The sequence below is a fragment of the Micromys minutus genome (assembly GCF_963924665.1).
Source record: "Micromys minutus genome assembly, chromosome: 8".
Lineage (NCBI taxonomy): Eukaryota > Metazoa > Chordata > Mammalia > Rodentia > Muridae > Micromys > Micromys minutus.
Window position 1 is genome coordinate 36,131,540 of NC_137977.1, and position 19,201 is coordinate 36,150,740.

The 19,201-nt window shown below is 34.1% G+C and overlaps 1 protein-coding gene across 3 annotated transcripts in view; it reads left to right on the forward strand.

Moving 5' to 3' along the window:
- Positions 1 to 19,201, forward strand: part of DMXL1 (Dmx like 1) — a 136,998-nt gene that overhangs the window by 56,793 nt on the left and 61,004 nt on the right. For all 3 annotated transcript variants that reach the window (XM_080920336.1, XM_080920334.1, XM_080920335.1), the window contains exons 20-27: positions 5,091 to 5,260; positions 5,861 to 5,958; positions 7,031 to 7,196; positions 8,210 to 8,471; positions 10,057 to 11,135; positions 11,767 to 11,958; positions 15,113 to 15,189; positions 18,717 to 18,844. In XM_080920336.1, coding sequence (XP_080776462.1) covers positions 5,091 to 5,260; positions 5,861 to 5,958; positions 7,031 to 7,196; positions 8,210 to 8,471; positions 10,057 to 11,135; positions 11,767 to 11,958; positions 15,113 to 15,189; positions 18,717 to 18,844 — 2,172 coding nt within the window. The remainder of the gene's footprint in view (positions 1 to 5,090; positions 5,261 to 5,860; positions 5,959 to 7,030; positions 7,197 to 8,209; positions 8,472 to 10,056; positions 11,136 to 11,766; positions 11,959 to 15,112; positions 15,190 to 18,716; positions 18,845 to 19,201) is intronic.

Consider the following 19,201-nt stretch of genomic DNA (forward strand, 5'->3'; position numbering starts at 1 on the left):
TTAAGGATTGAGAATTCTTCCCAATAAATTTTCCATGTAATGAATATAAAGTGTCCTTCCTTATCTTTTTTGATAACTTTTGGTTGACAGTCTACTTTATTCGATATTAGAATGGCTGTTCCAGCTTGCTTCTTGGCGCTATTTGCTTGGACGTCTTTTTCCCAACCTTTTACTCTGACATAGTGTCTGTCTTTGTCTGAGATGAGTTTCTTGTATGCAGCAAATTGTTGTATTCTTTTTATGTATCCAGTCTGATAGTCTATTTCTCTTTATTGGGGAATTGAGTCCATTTATGTGAACAGATATTAAGAAATAGTGGTTGCTGTTTTCTGCTATTTTTGCTTTTAGAGGTAGAATTATGTCTGCATGTCTTTCTTCTTTTGGTTTTCTTGCTTAGTTTTTTTCTTGCTTTTTCTTGGATGTAGTTTCCTTCCTTATGTTGGGTCTTCCATCTATTATTCTTTGTAGTGCTGGGTTTGTGGTCAGATATTATGTAAATTTAGTTTTGTCCATGATTATCTTGGTCTTTCCATCTATGGTGATTGAGAGTTTTGCTGGGTATAGCAGCTTGGGCTGACACTTTTGTTCTCTTAGGGTTTGCATGTTGTCTGTCCAGGATCTTCCAGCTTTCATAGTCTCTGTCGAGAAGTTGGGTGCAATTCTGATTGGTATGCCTTTACATGTTACATGACCTTTTCCCCCTACTGCTTTTAGTATTTTTTTCTTTGTTTTGAACACTTAGCGTTTTGACTATTATGTGTCAGGAAGAATTTCTTTTCTGGTCCAATGTATTTGGGGTTTTGTAGGCTTCTTTTATGCTCATGGTCATTTCATTAAGGGTAGGGAAGTTTCCTTCTATGATTTTGTTGAAGATATTTACTTTACTTTTTTGTTGATATTCTTCACCCTCTTCCATTCCTGTTATCCTTAGTTTTGTACTTCTCATTGTGTCCTGGGTCTTCTCTACATTTTGGGTTAGGATCTCTTCTCTTCTCTCTTCCCTCTCTTATAGTCTGTTGGAGATACTTTCCTCTGTAACTCCTGATTTCTTTTTTAGATTTTCCATCTCCATGGTTGTCTCTTTTTGCATTTTCTTTGTTGTTTCTATTTCCATTTTCAATTCCTTCATCTCTTTGGTTCTGTTTTCCTGTAGTTCTTTGAGTTCTTTAAGTGAATTTCGTATTTCCTCTTTAAAAGCTTCTATTTGTTTATGGTTGTCCTCCTGTGCTTGTTTAAGGGAGATTTTGAGGCTCTTCTCGAAGATCTCCATCATCATCTTGAGGTATGATTTCAGGTCTGAGTCTTCTTTTTGTGGAATGTTTGGCAATCCACTGCTTGCTGTGATGGGAGAGCTGGGTTTTGATGTTGCCTGGTTGTCTTGGTTTCCATTGCTTAAGTTCTTTTGTTTTCCTCTTGCCGTCTTGTTATCTGTGATTATATGTGGTCTTGTTATCAGTGACTGGTGCCTGTCTCTCCCGTGGATCTGAGGGCCTGTGGGCTCAGGAAGAAAATTGCTTCGGAGTGTTTGGCTTTTAGTGGGCAAGCAGTGAGTTCTGGCAGCCGTGACTCAGCTGTGTCTTTGTGGGCTCAAGTGTGGGAGCTCTTGTGAGGCTGTTTTGGTACCTCAGCCCTGCCACAGGTCCTTAGTACTACTGGCAGCGACCTGGCTCTTTCTCTAGGCCAAAAGGGACCCTTTTCCAGATAGCACAGTACTTTCTGCTCTCTGAGAACTCCCAGTGTGCTCTCCCTGGGCCTATGTGCCAGGCTCCCCTCTGGTCCAGATGTAAGAAGGTCTGTAGAGTTGAACTTCAAGCACTGCCTTTCTAGGGCAGACCTCGGTTCCCACTAACAAAGGCCTGTGCCTTACTGTGGTCCTGTGTGTTTAGCCTGTGAGCTCGGGCTTTCTGGGCAGACCCAAGTCCCTCTACCAGAGGTGTGGCCCTACTTGGGGCTGTAGGGGTTAGTTTTCCCCATGCTCTGCCTAGCCCTCTTTGCACTTTGGTTACTCACAGTGCAACTGCACCAGGCCTGTGTCTCCTGATCTCTTCTGTGACAGGGCCCGAGCCCCCAATGGTATTCCTAATATACATTTTGATTTCTACTGTTTACTTTAGATACTTATTACTTTTCCATCTGCTTATATACTTAGTCTTACTTTTAGTGATTTTTTTAAAACAAAGATATTCTTTACTGCATGCTATGCAGTCAGAATAAACTTATAAGTGAACAGTACAATATTATTGACCATTGTCACAATATTGTATAGCAGATTATAGTTTATTCATCTTATTTGATAAAACTTGCTGCCTAATGATTCCCCTCCTCTCAGTCCCTGCAGCCACCTTTCTACTTTTTAATTCCATGAATTTGTTTCTTTGAATTAGTTCATGTGAGTAGAATAATACATTTTATCGTTAATGTAATTATTATTAAATTATTTGCTTAATGACTGCAAGTCTTATTTGTGTTTCACATTGCAGAATTTCCTATTTCATTGTGTGTGTAAACCATAGTTTAAAACTCCTTCTTCTGTAGATGAACATTTAGGTTGTTTCTTTTGCAGTAAATATTAATATGATGGCTTAACATAGGGCCATCTGGCACTGCTGGGATCTCTAACTTGGAGGCCTTACACCACCTCTATGATCTCAATCGCAATTCACTCTACCACTGCTGCTGCTTCTGTCCCGGGTGGATGTGACCACCTTGGTGTGTTGTTTTTACTCACTTCCCCTTGACATGTTGTTGCCAAGCCTTGGACATACACATTCCAACTTCGTGACAGGCTTTAATGGGCTCAGCCACTACACCCTTTGAACTCAATTAAGAACTCATATCAAAGAACACACCAAACTACTCTGATCTAATAAATATAATGTAATTTGCAAACCTAGATAAGTCAAATGATCTTGTACAATACCATCCCTTATAAAACATTCATAACCTTATTTATGAAGAAACATGCCGATACCAACATACACATACACCTCCATCTTACTTCCTCCCAGAATCCCCTCCCCTCCAAACTCTGCCTCCTGCCTCCTCTTCAGCTCATAGACCTTTCCCCATCTCTCCAATGTCTAATCATGTATCACCTTAACATCAATCCACACGTTTCCACATCTTGTCTATTGAGAACACTCTAGCAGTAGGAATATCTCTTCAATTAAAAGGAATTATTCTGTAATATAGATTAAAACTGTGAAACCATATATGCTAAAATCAAGATCTTATGACATCATTTATTTTGCTCAATAATATTGAAAAAATGTATGAAAAGACAGAATCAGGGTTGGAGAGATGGCTCAGTGGTTAAGAGCACTGACTGGTTTTCCATAGGTCCTGAGTTTAGATCCCAGCAACCACATGGTGCCTTATAACCATTTGTAATGGAATATGATGCCACCTTCTGGTATGTCTGAAGACTTACATAAAACAAACATATCTGAAAAAAAGGAAGGAAAGGCAAGGGGAAAGAAGGGAAAAGAAGGGGAAGGGAGGGAAAAGAAAAGATAGAATCAAAGCTGAGCATTATTGCATGTACTGATCACTAGATTACTAACACAGATGATACACATCAGTATTAAAATATCAATATGATAAAACAGCATAATAACTATTGTCATGGATTGTATTATATTCTATATTACTTAAATGGATTATTTCATTCAAACCTTAAAGCTGTGATATCATAGTGTTCTCACTATGTGCATTTTTTTGTTGTCATTGTTTTTTGAGACAGGATTTCTCTGTGTAGCCCTGGCTGTCCTGGAACTTAACTTTATAGCCCAGGCTGGCCTTGAACTCAGAGAGTGCCTGCTTCTGCCTTCCAATTGCTGCAATTAAAGGCATGCACCATCACCACCTGGCCCTTTTTTGTTGTGGTTGTGGTTGTTTTAATTGATCTATTTCTAGTTTATGTGCATTGATGTGTGACCTACATGGAGATGTCAGATATTTAGGAGCTAGAATTACAGGCAATTGTAAGTTTCCATGTAAGTGGTGAGACTTGAACCTAGGTCCTCTAAAAGACCAGCCATGTTTTTAACCACTGAGCCTTCTCTCCAATTCTTTATGTACATTTTTTAAATGAACTCTTAAGTCATTAAAAAATGAAGTAACTTTCCCAAGGTCAGATATTTTATTTTATAATAGATTTCAGATATAATATATGTGTTCTAATTTTAGAGTATTAAAATGTTATACTTAGTCTGCTGAGTTTTACTTTTTATATGATTGTGTGGAATTCTTTAATTCTGTGGGGATAAAACATCTCAAAAAATGTTCAAAGAGAAAAAAGGAGCAGTGCTGGAGAAGAACGCGCACCTCTATGTAACAGTGCTTCAAATGGTTCTGATAGTCCCAGGAAAACTCTGGGAAACAGCTAAAGTATAAAATACTGCAGCCCAGTGACACTTTCCATAAGTATTTTGTATGTTTTCAAAGCAATAGATTTTAATTATATGCTTTGGAGTGGTATCATTTGTTTAGAGAATCAAGAATAAAAGTAACTCATATTTTAAGAAAAATAAAAGTTATATATGAGTCTGGAGAAAAGTTTAAAGAGTACTTCATACTGACTCATGTAACCATCTGAAAAGTTAGTAAAACAGATATTTTCCACAGGCAAAAGGTTTGTCCTGAGAGACCCAAGACTGTGCAACAGAGCAACTGATTCCAAGTTTAGATTTGTTACCATCACATTTTTAAGTAGCCACAGATAGAATAAACCTAGAAATGTTTTCTTAAATCATAAACAAAGGATGTGTACTTAGTGATGGATGATTCCTTAAAAATTTTGTCTTTTACACTTACACTTATTATGCTATATCCAAGATTTTATTCTTCATATGTTATGGTAAAAGGAGTCTGTAAAGTTAAAGAATATGTCATTTTACTCTGTATTTTAAGTACCCGGTTTGTTGATGTACATAATGCCTTGATATATTAAATGAGATTATTTGGGGTGATTTATGCCAATATTTAAAAACTTAAAACAGTTTATATGTTTATTGTACAAACATATACATTCATGATAATCATATTAAATGTTTGCATTGCTTATAAATGTCATTTTTGCATTTCTTCAGGCCTTTCTACTGGTCATTTTGCTTGGGCATTTCACTCAGTAGCAGAGGAAGAACTGCTGACTATGTTGCCAGCCATGCAGAAAGATGATCCAACTTGGTCTGAACTAAGAGCAATGGGTGTGGGGTGGTGGGTTCGCAATACTCGCATCTTGCGCAGATGCATAGAAAAAGTAAGTGTTTATTTGGTTATAACAATAGTATATTTTGAATATGTGTTTATCTCATTCTGTCTCCTCTGATAGTAGTTTATTCCTTTTTGTTTTTGTTTTAAGAAACAGCATCATAGTTTGTATGTGTGTGGAATTGACTATTGAACCTGGTGCCTTATGGATACTAGTAAAGCATTATATCAGTGGGCAGACTGCCCAGCCCAGCCTACTTTTGATTTTTTATATTTAATGGTCTCAGTGTATTGCTTACACTGGTTTTCAATGTATAATCCTTTTGTTTAAAACTTGTGAACTAAACTGTTGTGATTCTAGACCTCTGCTGCTAGTCTTAGCTATCCTCAATCTCTAGTTATCACATTTATTTACTAGTGTATTTCTGCATTTCTCAAGTGTTTGTTGAGAAAAAAATAGTAGTTTACCCATGTATATATTCTGCTACTGTAAATGCTTCTATTACTAGTATTATGTAAATGCTTCTACTAGTATTATACATTTCTTTAAATTTTAACATAGAAATAACACATACTAATCTTTTATATAAATCATTGGTTCACTCACAAGCTACTTGTATAAACTATTGACTACATTTCCTAATTGTAGGTAGCCAAAGCAGCCTTTCACAGAAATAATGATCCTTTAGATGCTGCAATTTTTTACCTTGCAATGAAAAAAAAAGCTGTGATTTGGGGATTATATAGGTAAGTAAATGACTGCTTCAAAGCTAAAAATCACTTTTCATTTAGAGTGAGTGAAAGAAGTAAAATATGTTCTTACTGAGTATGTTCTTAGGTTTGAGTGTGTGTGTGTGTGTGTGCGCGCGCTTCATACTTCATTGGAGAAAAGATTACATGTGTACCACAGTGAAGAAGCCAGTTGATGCCCCCCTTCAGTTTGTTTTATTACCTTATTACCTTATTCTAGAGACATTTTCTTCATCACCAAGAAGCAGGGAGGAAAGAAGTGGAATAAAAAAAAAATTGTTGAGATGAATTTGCATCAGATTTGGGGAATATGATAGATAGTGAAGTCTGACATTTATCAGATAAGCATCTGTCCTCTGCTACTGAAGGACATGGACCAGGATGTCCCTGAAACTGCTACTCTTCTGGGTGCTGTTATCTTTTTCATATCTCTTGTCAGCAGCACCTGGACTCCATGGTTTTCATTAATGTTATGTTGAAGAATGGCTATCTCTGAGGAAATTTTTGATATTTAATATGTTTTCTAAGAATCTAGGTTTTTCAGTATTGTTTTCTATCAGAGCAGATTCCATTATTTGAATTTTTGATTAAGTCATTTCTACATGGGTAGAACAAAATTATTGATAAGATTTAATTTTGAACTAGCATATAAAGTAGTTAATATAGTATCTAGCATATAAAGTAATAAATGAGTATAAATTATCTTTGTATAAATAAGTATTAGTAAAACTTTGCATGAATTTAAAGGTGAAATTTTTCCCATTATGCTAATGCAGTACACTTTGCAGTTTGAAAGAGAATTTTTAAATAACTTCTGAGGTTTACCTATAAAAGTACATGTTTATCTAATCTTATTCTGCTGGTAAAGATGCAGATTGTTGGAATGTCTGAACTGGCAAAAGTTTTGTTTTCATTGTTACAACTTTTATTGTACCTGGATCTTGGTGTGTGCAGACTGCCTTCAAATTTGCTATCTTTCTCCTTGAAACTCCTAACTTTGAAGTTCCAATTGGAAGAGGCTGATTTCAAATTTTATTTTAAAATTTTCATAATTTTTATTCATTTATAGATCTCAAAAAGACACCAAAATGACACAGTTTTTTGGGCACAGTTTTGAGGAAGAGAGGTGGCGTAAAGCAGCCTTGAAGAATGCCTTTTCTTTACTAGGCAAGCAAAGGTTTGAACATGCTGCAGCATTTTTTCTTCTTGGTGGTTGCCTCAAAGATGCAATTGAGGTAATTAGTTGAACTTCCTTTTCAATTAGTGTGTCTTAGTCTGGGTTTTTATTCCTGCACAAACTTCATGACCAAGAAGCAAGTTGGGGAGGAAAGGGTTTATTCAGTTTACACTTCCATATCCCTGTTCATCACCAGAGGCACTCATGACTGGAACTCAAGCAGGTCAGGAAGCAGGAGCTGATGCAGAAGCCATGGAGGGATGTCACTTACTGGCTTGCTTCTCATGGCTTGCTTAGATTTCTTTCTTACAAAACCCAGGTCTACCAGCTCAGGGATGGCACCACCCACAATGGGCTGGGCCCTCCCCCCTTGATCACTAGTTGAGAAAATGCCTCACAGCTGGATCTCAGGGAGGCATTTTGTCAATTGAGTCTCCTTTCTCTGTGATAACTCCAGCTTGTGTCCAGTTGACACCAAACCAGCCAGTACATAGTGTTTTCATTTCTTTAAACAATTAGTTTAAATCTTAAATTTTTATTTTTAACTATCCTAGAAAAAATACAGGACTACAAACCTAAAGTAACTCATAAGATTTCACAGTAGCTTTTATTATTTTTACCATTTACCTTATGAAATTTTTATAGACCTGGGATAAAGCAGGTTTTGTAAAGTGAGTTACTCATATGACTGCACATTTGAAGTGTATCTGACTTTTATTTGGTGGACTTAAAAAATAGCTTTTAAATTAGAAAACACTAGTCTGGTTAGATGAATTGAGGAGAGTTGAGGTTTAAGAGGAGTAAAATAAAATTATAGGTTTAATTTTAGATACTAGATAGAATTATCCATTACCTCAGGTGAAGTTGGTTTGTAAATACACATTTAATAATAACATATTTGGAGATCTTATCAGGATTAACTTACCATTGTAGGTAATATGCATGCCATGGTTATATTTATTGTTTGCTCAATTTAGAGATAACAAATCTTTATACATTTATAGTAAATAAATTGAGTTTATCTCAGAAGCTGACTGTTTATAAATATTTTTTATTGTAAATATTTTAAAGGTGTGTCTTGAGAAACTAAATGACATTCAGTTGGCTCTTGTAATAGCAAGACTATTTGAGTCTGAATTTGATAAATCAGCAACATACAAGTCTATTTTATGCAAAAAAGTTTTGGGAATTGGTTCTTCAGCCAGTGATCTCAGTTCATCAAACATAAATGCACATCATGACCCCTTTCTTCGGAGTATGGCATATTGGATATTAGAAGATTATAGTGCTGCTCTGGAAACATTAATAAAGCAATCAGTTACAGAAGATGAAGGTAAGCTGCTCTTCCAAGATTTTAATAAAAATGTTATTAGTGTTTTCTCAGTGTATGGTCCACTGCTTAATATAATAGAAAATATTAAATACTTGGTCTTTGTGACTAAATGGGTTTTATTTTTTTCAGAAAGGTAAACCATTTAAAAAAAAAAAAAACTTTAGATTTTCTGTTTTTATGAAATGTATTGAACACCAGTATTACCAAAAGTTGATTTTTAAATATTTTGGAGAAATGGTAAATATAAAATGGAAAATAAAATTGTAAAGCCAATTTTTAACATCAAGTTGGGTTATTACACTTGCCAATCAGCTTTCTAATTTTTACAAGAAAAACACATTGAGTATAAAGAAAGCTGACTTAAGAGGTGTGTGTAGGGAACCTTAAACTAGCCAGATTCTTGACTCTCAGGTTCATGCCATCAGCAGGATAGAGATAATTTTAATTGTACCCTTTAGAACTCTATTTCTGTTTTTTTTCTTCCTGTTTTTGCGAAACATTCTTATAGCCTACTGCAAAATGAAAATTTCTGTTCATTAACATAAAAATGGTAGGATTTACTCTTCCAGGACTTTTCCATATGCAAAATTGAACTATATGTGATAGCTGGATTAGTAGTGTATTATTTTGAGCATTAAGTAAAGTAGCTTCTAGTTCATGTTGTTTAATGTGCTACTAGATATGTGGTGTATGTTAATTAGGATGTATGTATGTATCTTTTTAAATTAAGAAAGCCATGAGTCTCAAGATTTTAAGTCTATTAGCCATCTAAGGTAAAGAGTTTTATACTGGTTTCTTCATAATGGAGGGGAAACATCATTGCCTTATTAAACTTACATGTTTTTCTCTTTTTTAAAAAATGTGAATATTAATGCAAGATCTCATGTTCCTAGAACCATTTAAATCAGAGAAAAGTGATGATATTGCTTTAGATCATAGTGTCAGTATGATAGGACTACAGGCAGAGAAAAGTATTTGGCTATAGGATAATTTTAGTTTTACTACCCAGGACTAAATTTGATATGGAGTGCCAAAGAATTAGACATTAAGGATAACTCCTGGATCTTTAGCTTAACTAATAGTAGATGATATGATGGAGTGTTGATTAGGTCAGGAAGCCTTCTTTAGTTAGTTGATATTTGGACAGAGGACAGGTTGAAATAAAATGGAAGTCAATCAAAAAATGGTAGGTGGATAAAATAAGGCACACCAAATAAGAAGCCTGCAGGGCAAAAGTGTTTGATTTAATTAGAAATGATATATGGATTTTGGAAAGAGGAGATAGAAATGTTTAAATTAACAGTATATAGATGATGTTTAAAATTACGGAGTTCTTAGGCGTTTAACCTGGTGTGGATAGAATATAGTTTCTGTGATCAGAAAAGATGAGGGCTAGACAAGCTGATGGAAGAGGGAGCAGGAAAGACAAGAGCTAAGGATTCTATCTGAAGACTTGTTTCACTTGCCTTTGGTTACCTGTGATACAAAATATTGTTTCGTCTGACCAAAAGGGGACTCTTATAATTACATGTTCTCAGTTCATATCATGATGTTCTCTTGATTTATACAATTAATTTATTTTCAGATCAAGTCATGATGTCAACCTATAATCCTATAGTTTTTAACTTCTACAATTACCTAAGAACACATCCTCTTTTGCTAAGACGTCATTTTGGATCATCTGATACATTTTCAACACACATGGCTTTAACAGGAAAAAGTGGACTGGCAGGAACAATTAATCTAAGTGAAAGAAGATTATTTTTTACTACTGCTAGTGCTCACCTAAAAGCTGGCTGCCCAATGTTGGCTTTGGAAGTATTGTCAAAGATGCCCAAAGTTAGTAAGAAAACAAAACCCTTTTGTAGAAAATCTAGTTTTTTTACTAGTAAAGATTCTTCTCCACTGAAATCGGATGCAAGAGAAGACAAGTCTTCTGCTGTTGACTGGTCACAGTCAGTGATAAATGGTTTTGAATCTTCTTCAGAGGGCTCCTCAGAGAGGCACTCAAATTCTACCTTTTCTTTTGATTGGAGTCAACCAAGTATGGTATTTCAAGATGACTCTTTGGAGTTGAAATGGGATAGTGATAATGATGAAGAAAATGAAGATCCCCCAATTTCGATGAAAGAAATAAAACCTTTGCAGAAAAAGACAGGGAAAGAATTAGATGAAATGAGCAGTTACACAGACTCCTTAAGCACACTAGATGAAAATGACATTTTAAATCCATCAGAAGATATAATTGCTGTTCAGCTAAAATTTAGAGCATGCTTAAAGATTCTCACAGTAGAACTTCGTACCTTATCTACTGGCTATGAAGTAGATGGTGGGAAATTGCGTTACCAACTCTATCACTGGCTTGAAAAAGAGGTAGTAGCTCTTCAGAGGACTTGTGACTTCTGCTCAGATGCAGAACAACTACAGTCCACATTTCACCAGAGTGCAGATGAATCAGGATCATCTGAGGATGGTGATGATTTGGATCACCAAACAAAAGTGACACAACTGAAAGAAAGTTTCCAGGAAAAAAGGCAGTGGCTGTTGAAATACCAGTCACTCTTAAGAATGTTTCTTAGTTACTGTGTGCTTCATGGCTCTCACGGTGGGGGTCTTGCATCAGTGAGAATGGAATTAATTTTACTTTTGCAAGAATCTCAGCAGGTATGTAACATTTTTATTTTATTTTATTTTATTTTTTGCTTTGAGGTGAGGTGTCATCATGTAACTTTAGATAGTATGGAACTCCAAAGTGTTGAAACAAAAGTGTGGTGTACCATCACACTAGCAGGTATATAACTTTCAACAGTCGAACATAGAACATGTGGATGAAAGGAGAGGAATAATTTAAAGTTTTAAAAGTTGTAATTAAATATAGAAAAGAATAATAGATGTCTGAAATAGCTTTTGCAATTGTGTTTTTTTATTTTAAATATTGAAACTTGCTTTGTTATGGTTACTTTAAGGAATGAATCTTTGTGTGTGGTCATTAGAAATTGGTGGAGCTATGTACTTGACACCTGAAGAACAGATGTTTTCAGGTGTTTTGACTTGCTTAAGTTGTGTGAACACAGCTTTATGAGTGCCTTCTGAGGTAATGAGCTATACTTTATTGAGGAGTGTTAAGGGTAATATAGTTTTAGATAGTAGAAACAATTTCTCCTCAAATCACAACAATTTAAAGTATGTACTTTGATGCTTTTAATTTTGAAGAATTTTGAAAGATATTCTGAATTACTTAAGGAATAGATTATAAATAAAAATAGTTGTTAATTTTTTTCTCTTCATTTTTAAGGAAACAGCAGAACCGATATTTTCTAACCCTCTGTCAGAACAAACTTCAGTGCCTCTTCTTTTTGCTTGTACAGCCAGTGCCAAAACAGTAGTTGCCAATCCATTATTGCACCTTAGTAATTTAACACATGATATTCTACATGCCATAATAAATTTTGATTCACCACCACATCCTGAGAGCCAAACCAATAAAGTAAGTGTGCTTCATTCCAAGCTTTGTTATCAAAATATATTGTTCAGATATAATGATGGTTTTATGTTAGCATTTTTAATTATTTATAAAATGTTCAATTGTATTTCCCACATATACTTTGTTAGATCCCTCTTCCCCTTGTGATCCCCTTCTCTGATTGATTCTTTCTCCAAGTAGTCCCCATCTCTTCAAGTACTTATTTTCTGAGTCTGGTTTATTTTGCTTCTTGAGTTGAGGCTTTTATCTGCTTCTTTGGGTTTTAGCTTTAATTTTCCTATATAGAACGATACAATGAAGAAATAAATGTTAAGCCTTTCTAGCAAAATAGATTAAAACACCAAACTAAGCATAATATTTATTGTATTAATGGTTATGAGTTAAGGAAATCTGGCTATAGGCCAGACTTACTGTGCTACTTACATCTTATAGGATGCTTGAGTGGTTTTTTTTTTTTTTTTTTTTTTTTTTTCAGTTTAGCATGTCAGTTGTTTATTCTACATAAACACCTGTGCAGCAGAGATGACTTAGTGAGCAAAGGCACTTATTACCAAACCTGAAAACCTTCACTGGCTACTTTGCTTCTATATAGTGGGAGAACAGAACAGATTGCTATTGTTTGTTCTCCGTGTGTGTGTGTGTGTGTGTGTGTGTGTGTGTGTGATTAAAGCAAACATGTGTAGACATACAGTTGATTCCTTAAGTTTTTTATTGCATTAAATATATTTTTATGTGTATGGATGTACACATGTCACTGCACACATAGAAGTCAGAAGACATTCACAGGAGTCTATCAGTTCTCTCCTTCTACCATGGAAGTTCTGGAGATCTAACCCATGTCATCCATCAGGTTTGGTGACAGGTGCAGGACCCACAGATCCATCTTGCTGGTCATTGAGTTTTATTATAAAGGGTAGGATTGCTTTAAATGAAGTATCTTGTTTCCTGTGTTTTTTTAAAGCTGTCAGAATTATTTGCTAAAAGTTTGAATTCTTAAATTCATTCCAAATTTATTGAATTATCTGTAAGAGAGGCTCTGGATTAAGTTTTTTTATAAGAAGTTTGAAACTATTTTATTATAATTTAGTTGATCACACCATCTTCTTATCCATCTCATTGTACTTTATTGCCCATTAATAATCTACTTTATCTTTCCTTTCTTGAGATTACTTTACTGACTGAGTTTGGTTGACAGTTTTGGTATACCCCTTGGAATTTTTTTCTGTCATAGTTTAAAAATTTCTGCTACCTCCTAGGTTATGATACCATACCAGTTTGATTTTCTTTCTTGATAATAGATTCTTCTGCCACAGTTTTACCCTTTTCTATATGCTTAACCCTTGTAATTCACTGTGGGTTTCTTCCACTTCTTTTCCTATATTACTCTATAGTACAAATCCTTAGAGTATGTACTTTATAAACTGAAAACTCTACTCATTTTCAACAAATTGCATTCCTTATTTAATTCTATGACTTTATTATACTTATACATTCATATATTTTGTATATTTATATATGTGTGTGTATGCACACATGAATGTTACTACTTACATGTGGAAGTTAAATGACAACTCTTGGAAATCACGTCTCTTATGTGGTTCCCATGGATTAAACTCAGGCTTGTTGGCAAGTACCTTTACCTGCTGCACCAACTTGCTGGCCTATCAACACTAATTACAGGAATCCATGCTGTATCACATTATTTTTTCCTTCTTGTGTACATTTTGCTGATTAAGTACTCTTCTGAACTATAACTGGCTTTAAGTTGATTTCATCATTTGGTTTGGTTTGAGCTAACTTGGCTAGTCTCTGAACTCATTCATTCACTCTTGATATCCTGGTGGGCTTCTAGATGATTGTGGAACAACCTTTTTTATTTTCTTGTGATTGACAGATTTAAATATATGTGTCTCATCTCTCATCTTCTAGTGAGCAAGCCAAGTGTGCTAAACTGGTCTCTCCAGAGAAGTAGAAGTGATAGGATGTATGAAGAAAGTGGTGGAATAGGAAAGGAAAAAGAGGGGAAGAAATTTTTTATAAGTAATTACATGTGTTACTCTCTTAGTTATTATTCTATTGCTGTGAAGAGACACCCTGACCAAAGCAGCTTATAATAAAAAGGCATTATATATTGGGTGCTTGCTTAAAGTTTCAAAGGGTTGTTAGTCCATGATCATTGTGGCAGGAAGTGTGGTGGTGGGCAAGCATGGTGTTTGAGCAATAGCTGAGGGCTTATATCCTGATCTATAGGCAGGAGCAAAAAGAGGGAGGGAGATACTGTGCTTGACATGAGCCTTTCAAACCTCAAAGCCCACCTCAGTTACAAACCTCCAAAAACAGCTGTCCTTCCTACTTCTTATATAGTCTACCAACTGGGACCCAAACTTCCAAATATACCTGAGCCATTCTCACTTAAACCACCACAGTGACTGTGAGGTTAGAGTTGCTCAGGATTTGCACATGGTAAGGTGGTGAATAGAAGAACTGACTGTATATAGTTCCAGTCCAGAGTCAAAGCTTAGGAAGTAAGTTTCTTTTATAAGTAAACAGATTGACATCTAAGAAGAGCTCATGTTTCAGTTACATTCTGAAGATAGGGAAAGAATGGTGATGACCTCCCCCACCACACACACACACAAAAGCATTGTTTCTTACTCTCTCCTCCTGTTAGATCTTCTAATCCATTGGCCTGTTACAGGTCCATCTGTCTTAATCAGACTACTAATTTCAGATAATTTTTTTTCTGGAAATATCCTCAGACACTCACTTGAGTGATGTTTATCCAAGTGTTTGTATAATGTTTTGTTTCTGTTTTGTGTGTGTGTGTCTGTGTGTGTGTGTACGTACGTACGTAAAAATCTCGGGTTTAAGAGCAACAAGAATAAATTTTGCCAGGCCTTTTGAGTTGTTAGTTCTGGGCACATACTTCTCTTTTCATTTGGGAAGAGAGAATTGGTAGTAGTTGTATGTTTTGTAATTTCTGCCAAAGAACTGAGATTTTTTTCTTAAACATTTCTAAAGAACAACTTCCGTAGGTAGAAACTGTGTTCTAAGAGGGAGAGAAAAAAATAACTTATGGAGGCAAAAGAGTTTTTATTTTTAATTATGCCTAATATTTTTCTTAAAGTAATTAATTTGTGTGTGTTTATTTTTTCAGGTATATGTAATGCATACTTTAGCAGCCTCACTTTCTGCTTGTATTTATCAGTGCCTTTGTGGTAGTCATAACTACAGGTAAATACCTTCTTCTGAAATTTTAAGATCATTTTTAGTAAACAGTGGGGTTATCTGTATATTATTCAAAGCTATACATAACACTGCTTTCAGTAAATGCAAAAAGCACATCACTGAGATGTTGAATTTTTTTTCATCTTTAAATTCAGCTATGACAAAGGAATCAGGAGCCAACTTTTGTTTTTGTAACTTAGTTGCCTGTAATTGATCATTGACATCCTGCTAGATACTGTGATAGATTCTAGAACTTTAAAATGAATAAAATATTCTTAAGATCATTATCATTAGAAACATAAATGAATCGATAGTTAATAATTCAATATCATACTTGAGTGATAAGTTCTATAATTTGGTATATAGCAGAGTGATAAGTTCTATAATTTGGTATATACTCAGAAAGCCTGAGTCACACAGGCAAAGGAGCGACTGACTTGGGATTGAGAATATTTTCACAGAATTTCTATTTAGAAATTTCTCTTAATATTCTAGTTTTAGTATAATTTGTTAAAATCCTTGAAATTGACATTCTGGTGTATCATCTAGCTTCAGTTCTTTGTTCTTTGGTTTCGTTTTTTTTTTTTTTTTTTTTTTTTTTTTACTTCTTTTTTTCAAACTCTGTACATTCTTTTACCTATTGGTTTAATTTCAGGACAGATCCCAGGAGATATTGGTGCATTCATTCTTCTGCAATATTTTTTTAGTAGGCAGAGTTTATATTTTAGAATTTTTTTTGTTTCTTTTTTCCCTTTTTACTGAAAATGGATTCTTTTTTTGTGTACTGTTATCTTGGTTACAGTTTTCCACCCTCCTTTCAGTTCCACCTCACACCTTCTTTGTCAGATCAGCTCCCTTTTAATTTCTCACTACAAAAGAATAGGTTTCTAAAAGGTAACAAAACATAAAATAAAGTACAAGGAATTGGGTTTTCTATTTTTAAGTCTGCAAAATTGGTTTTTAAATGTATGCATATTATACATTTTTATACAATACAGTATAAAAATACACTGTTTTTTTCCAAGGTAATAATTGTTTTAATAAGGCTCAGAATTTTACAGTTTTCAGCTTTCATTTCTTTTTTTATTGAAGAACTTTATTTTTTTTAAAAAAAAAAACAAAGATAGATGTACAAATTTTAAGCATTTTTGCATAAAAGTATACTGTTTTTTTAAGAAGAAAATAGGTACCATGTTTGTTTCTGATGTTGATTTTTATTCTTCTTTCCTTTTCATATTTATTTTTTATATATTTATTTTTTATGTATATTTATTTTAGTTTTATTTATTTGCTTGTTTTAATGTTTGAGTACAGTGTCTGTATATATGCCTGCATGCCAGAAATGGGCATCAGATCACATTAGGATAGGGAATTTTGTTTAAAGTCCTGTCCCTACTTCCAGTTTGTAGTACTTCCTGGTAGTACTTTTGTACCTGTTAAGGCTGAGGGGGACTTTTATATTTAATCCTTGCTGTTGCTTTAGTTGATAAATTGAGATCATAACAATTGAGCATGAGGTACCTAACCCTGTTCATATATCTAACACAAACCTCACATCTAAGTCTCAGGGAATGCCATGCAAGTGGAGGCAGGATGGGTGTTAAGTACTAGAAAACCCAGATTCCTGCTACAAGATAGGACTTCTACGTATGACAAGGAAGCTAAAGCCATGAAATCTCAGCAATATGGTGCCTACACAGCTTATAGAGGGGAAATTTTTCACTGCCCAACCTCTATAGATGAAGAACTGAAAAATAATCCCTGGCTTCTGAGAAATAGTTTTCTCCAGGTACAAACCTCTTAATTGGTTATCCAGTTTCAGCTGATCAGCCCTAACCATTACTAGGACTCAGTAGATTGTATGTGTAAACACAGGCACACAGATACACACACAAGGGGCTGGGGGAGAGAGATACAAATAACATAGCAATAAGTCATGAGTATGAGAGAGTAGGAGAGACAAAGAAGATTTGGAATGAAAAAAGGAAAGATATGATGTAAACATAAGAAGTTATCAAAAAACGATATTTTAAAAAATTATAATTGTGTTGATCCTTAGAGTTAGAGACTAGTATATAAGGTCTACCCATATCTTTATTTTCACAAGAAAATAGATACCTACTCAATTTTGTAGTGAAATGAGTCCATACCTCAGTGTGCCTTAGCATTTTCTACGAATTTGGTGCAGAGATTTTCTCAGTTGTCTAGTGACTAGGAAGTTCTCAACTGATTTCTGACTTTCTTTTAGAGAGAATCAATTCATTGCTAGATATTTATGGTACATCCATGAGTGGAGGAAAAATCAGGAGATTTCTATTCCACTGTGTAATGTCCCTCTCTGTCTCTTTCAATCATGTCTTCCATTTTTATACATCATCTTTGTGTTTTGACTTTAGAAAACTTTAAAGAAGTATTCATTTTAAATGTTCTGGCAAGTTTGCTTCTGTGGGTGGAGATGTTTTAGTGGGTTTGCTCTCTGTTATATGGTGTCAACTCTCACTTGTATTGGCTTTTTGTTGTCAGTTCATCTTTAGAAATTGTTCATGTGCAACTCCACTTATCACTGTGGTTTATATATATGTTTCCAAGGTAGTTTCAGTTGTATTTCTTTGAACTTAGTTCATTTATGTAATTGAGTATTGGTTTGGTTTTATCAAAATGTTTCTTATCTTCTTGTCATAAATCTTCCTACAGGCTGAGGGAATTTTTGATATTACCCTGTCATCTTAATCTGCAAAATAAAGCCCAATAATACTTACAAATGTCTCAAAACGTTATGATCAGTGATATTTACCAAGTATAACAGCCTTAAGGCACTATCTTTCTAAGTATAAACATTATATTCATTTATTGAATATATATTATAGGAATTTCTGAAGTACTATTTTCTAGCACTTTTATAAGATCTTTTTGCTGCTGGGTATCAGAATGTTAAAATTCTTTATACTAACCTGTTATTTGTTTGTCTTTTATTAAATTACCATAAGTTCTTAAATGTTTGATGATTATCTCTTTACCTTAATAGTGTGATATGTATAATTTCATCAACAACAATCTAAAAAAAGTTATTTAGGTTTGAATTCCCTACCATATCATAATGGAGAAAGCTGTTTTCCATTATATGCTAAGTGCCTGGTTCAGAGCCAGATAGAGGGTGAGCTAGCCATTAAATATGAAATTGAGTCTAGACTCACTTCGTTTTTTATCAAATAAGTATTTTAAAGTCATGCATACAAGTTTGCTTCTAGTGGCCCAAAAATGATGCAGTTTTTTCATTCTTAAGATATTCTTTATCTTTTACTAAATAAATATACTGGATACTTATCAAATTTGTTTTAACCTAGAAAAAAAATATATATTTATATTTTAAAGGATACTGTATTAATAGACTATAGCACTGTAAAACATGTAACTTAGACATATAATATAATTCAGAAACAAAATTTTTAATTAAAGTATCAGAAATTGTATCTAAGAATGGGAATATTACATATGAAATTCATCATAGGTTTAAATACTGTTTCCTTTCTTAGTTCATTTCAAACAAATCAGTTTACTGGAATGGTGTATCAGACAGTACTTCTTGCCCATCGACACTCTTTGAGAACAGGAAGTTTAGATGAATCAGTAACTCCCAACACATCACCAGCTCAATGGCCAGGTATAAATAATTTACATATATAAGAATTTTTTTTTTAGCTTTATGGGGAATGTTAAATGATAAAAAGCAGTCATGCTTTAGTTTTACCAGTTGATGATCATTGTTAAAATATTGGTAGTATTGACACCATTGCAAATTCAATGCATAGTATTCAGTTATTTTAATTTAGTCACAAAAAGTTCTTGTTAAACAAGACCATTAGCAAGTAAACAACTAAATATTTTCTTGATCTCTATATTAAATTAGCACATTTTGTTAAATTGTTTCTTAAATAATTTAAAATATTTTATCATAAAATATGCCATTAAGTTTTTATCTGTGAGATTTAATGTGTTTATCTGAATTGAACAGAAGTTT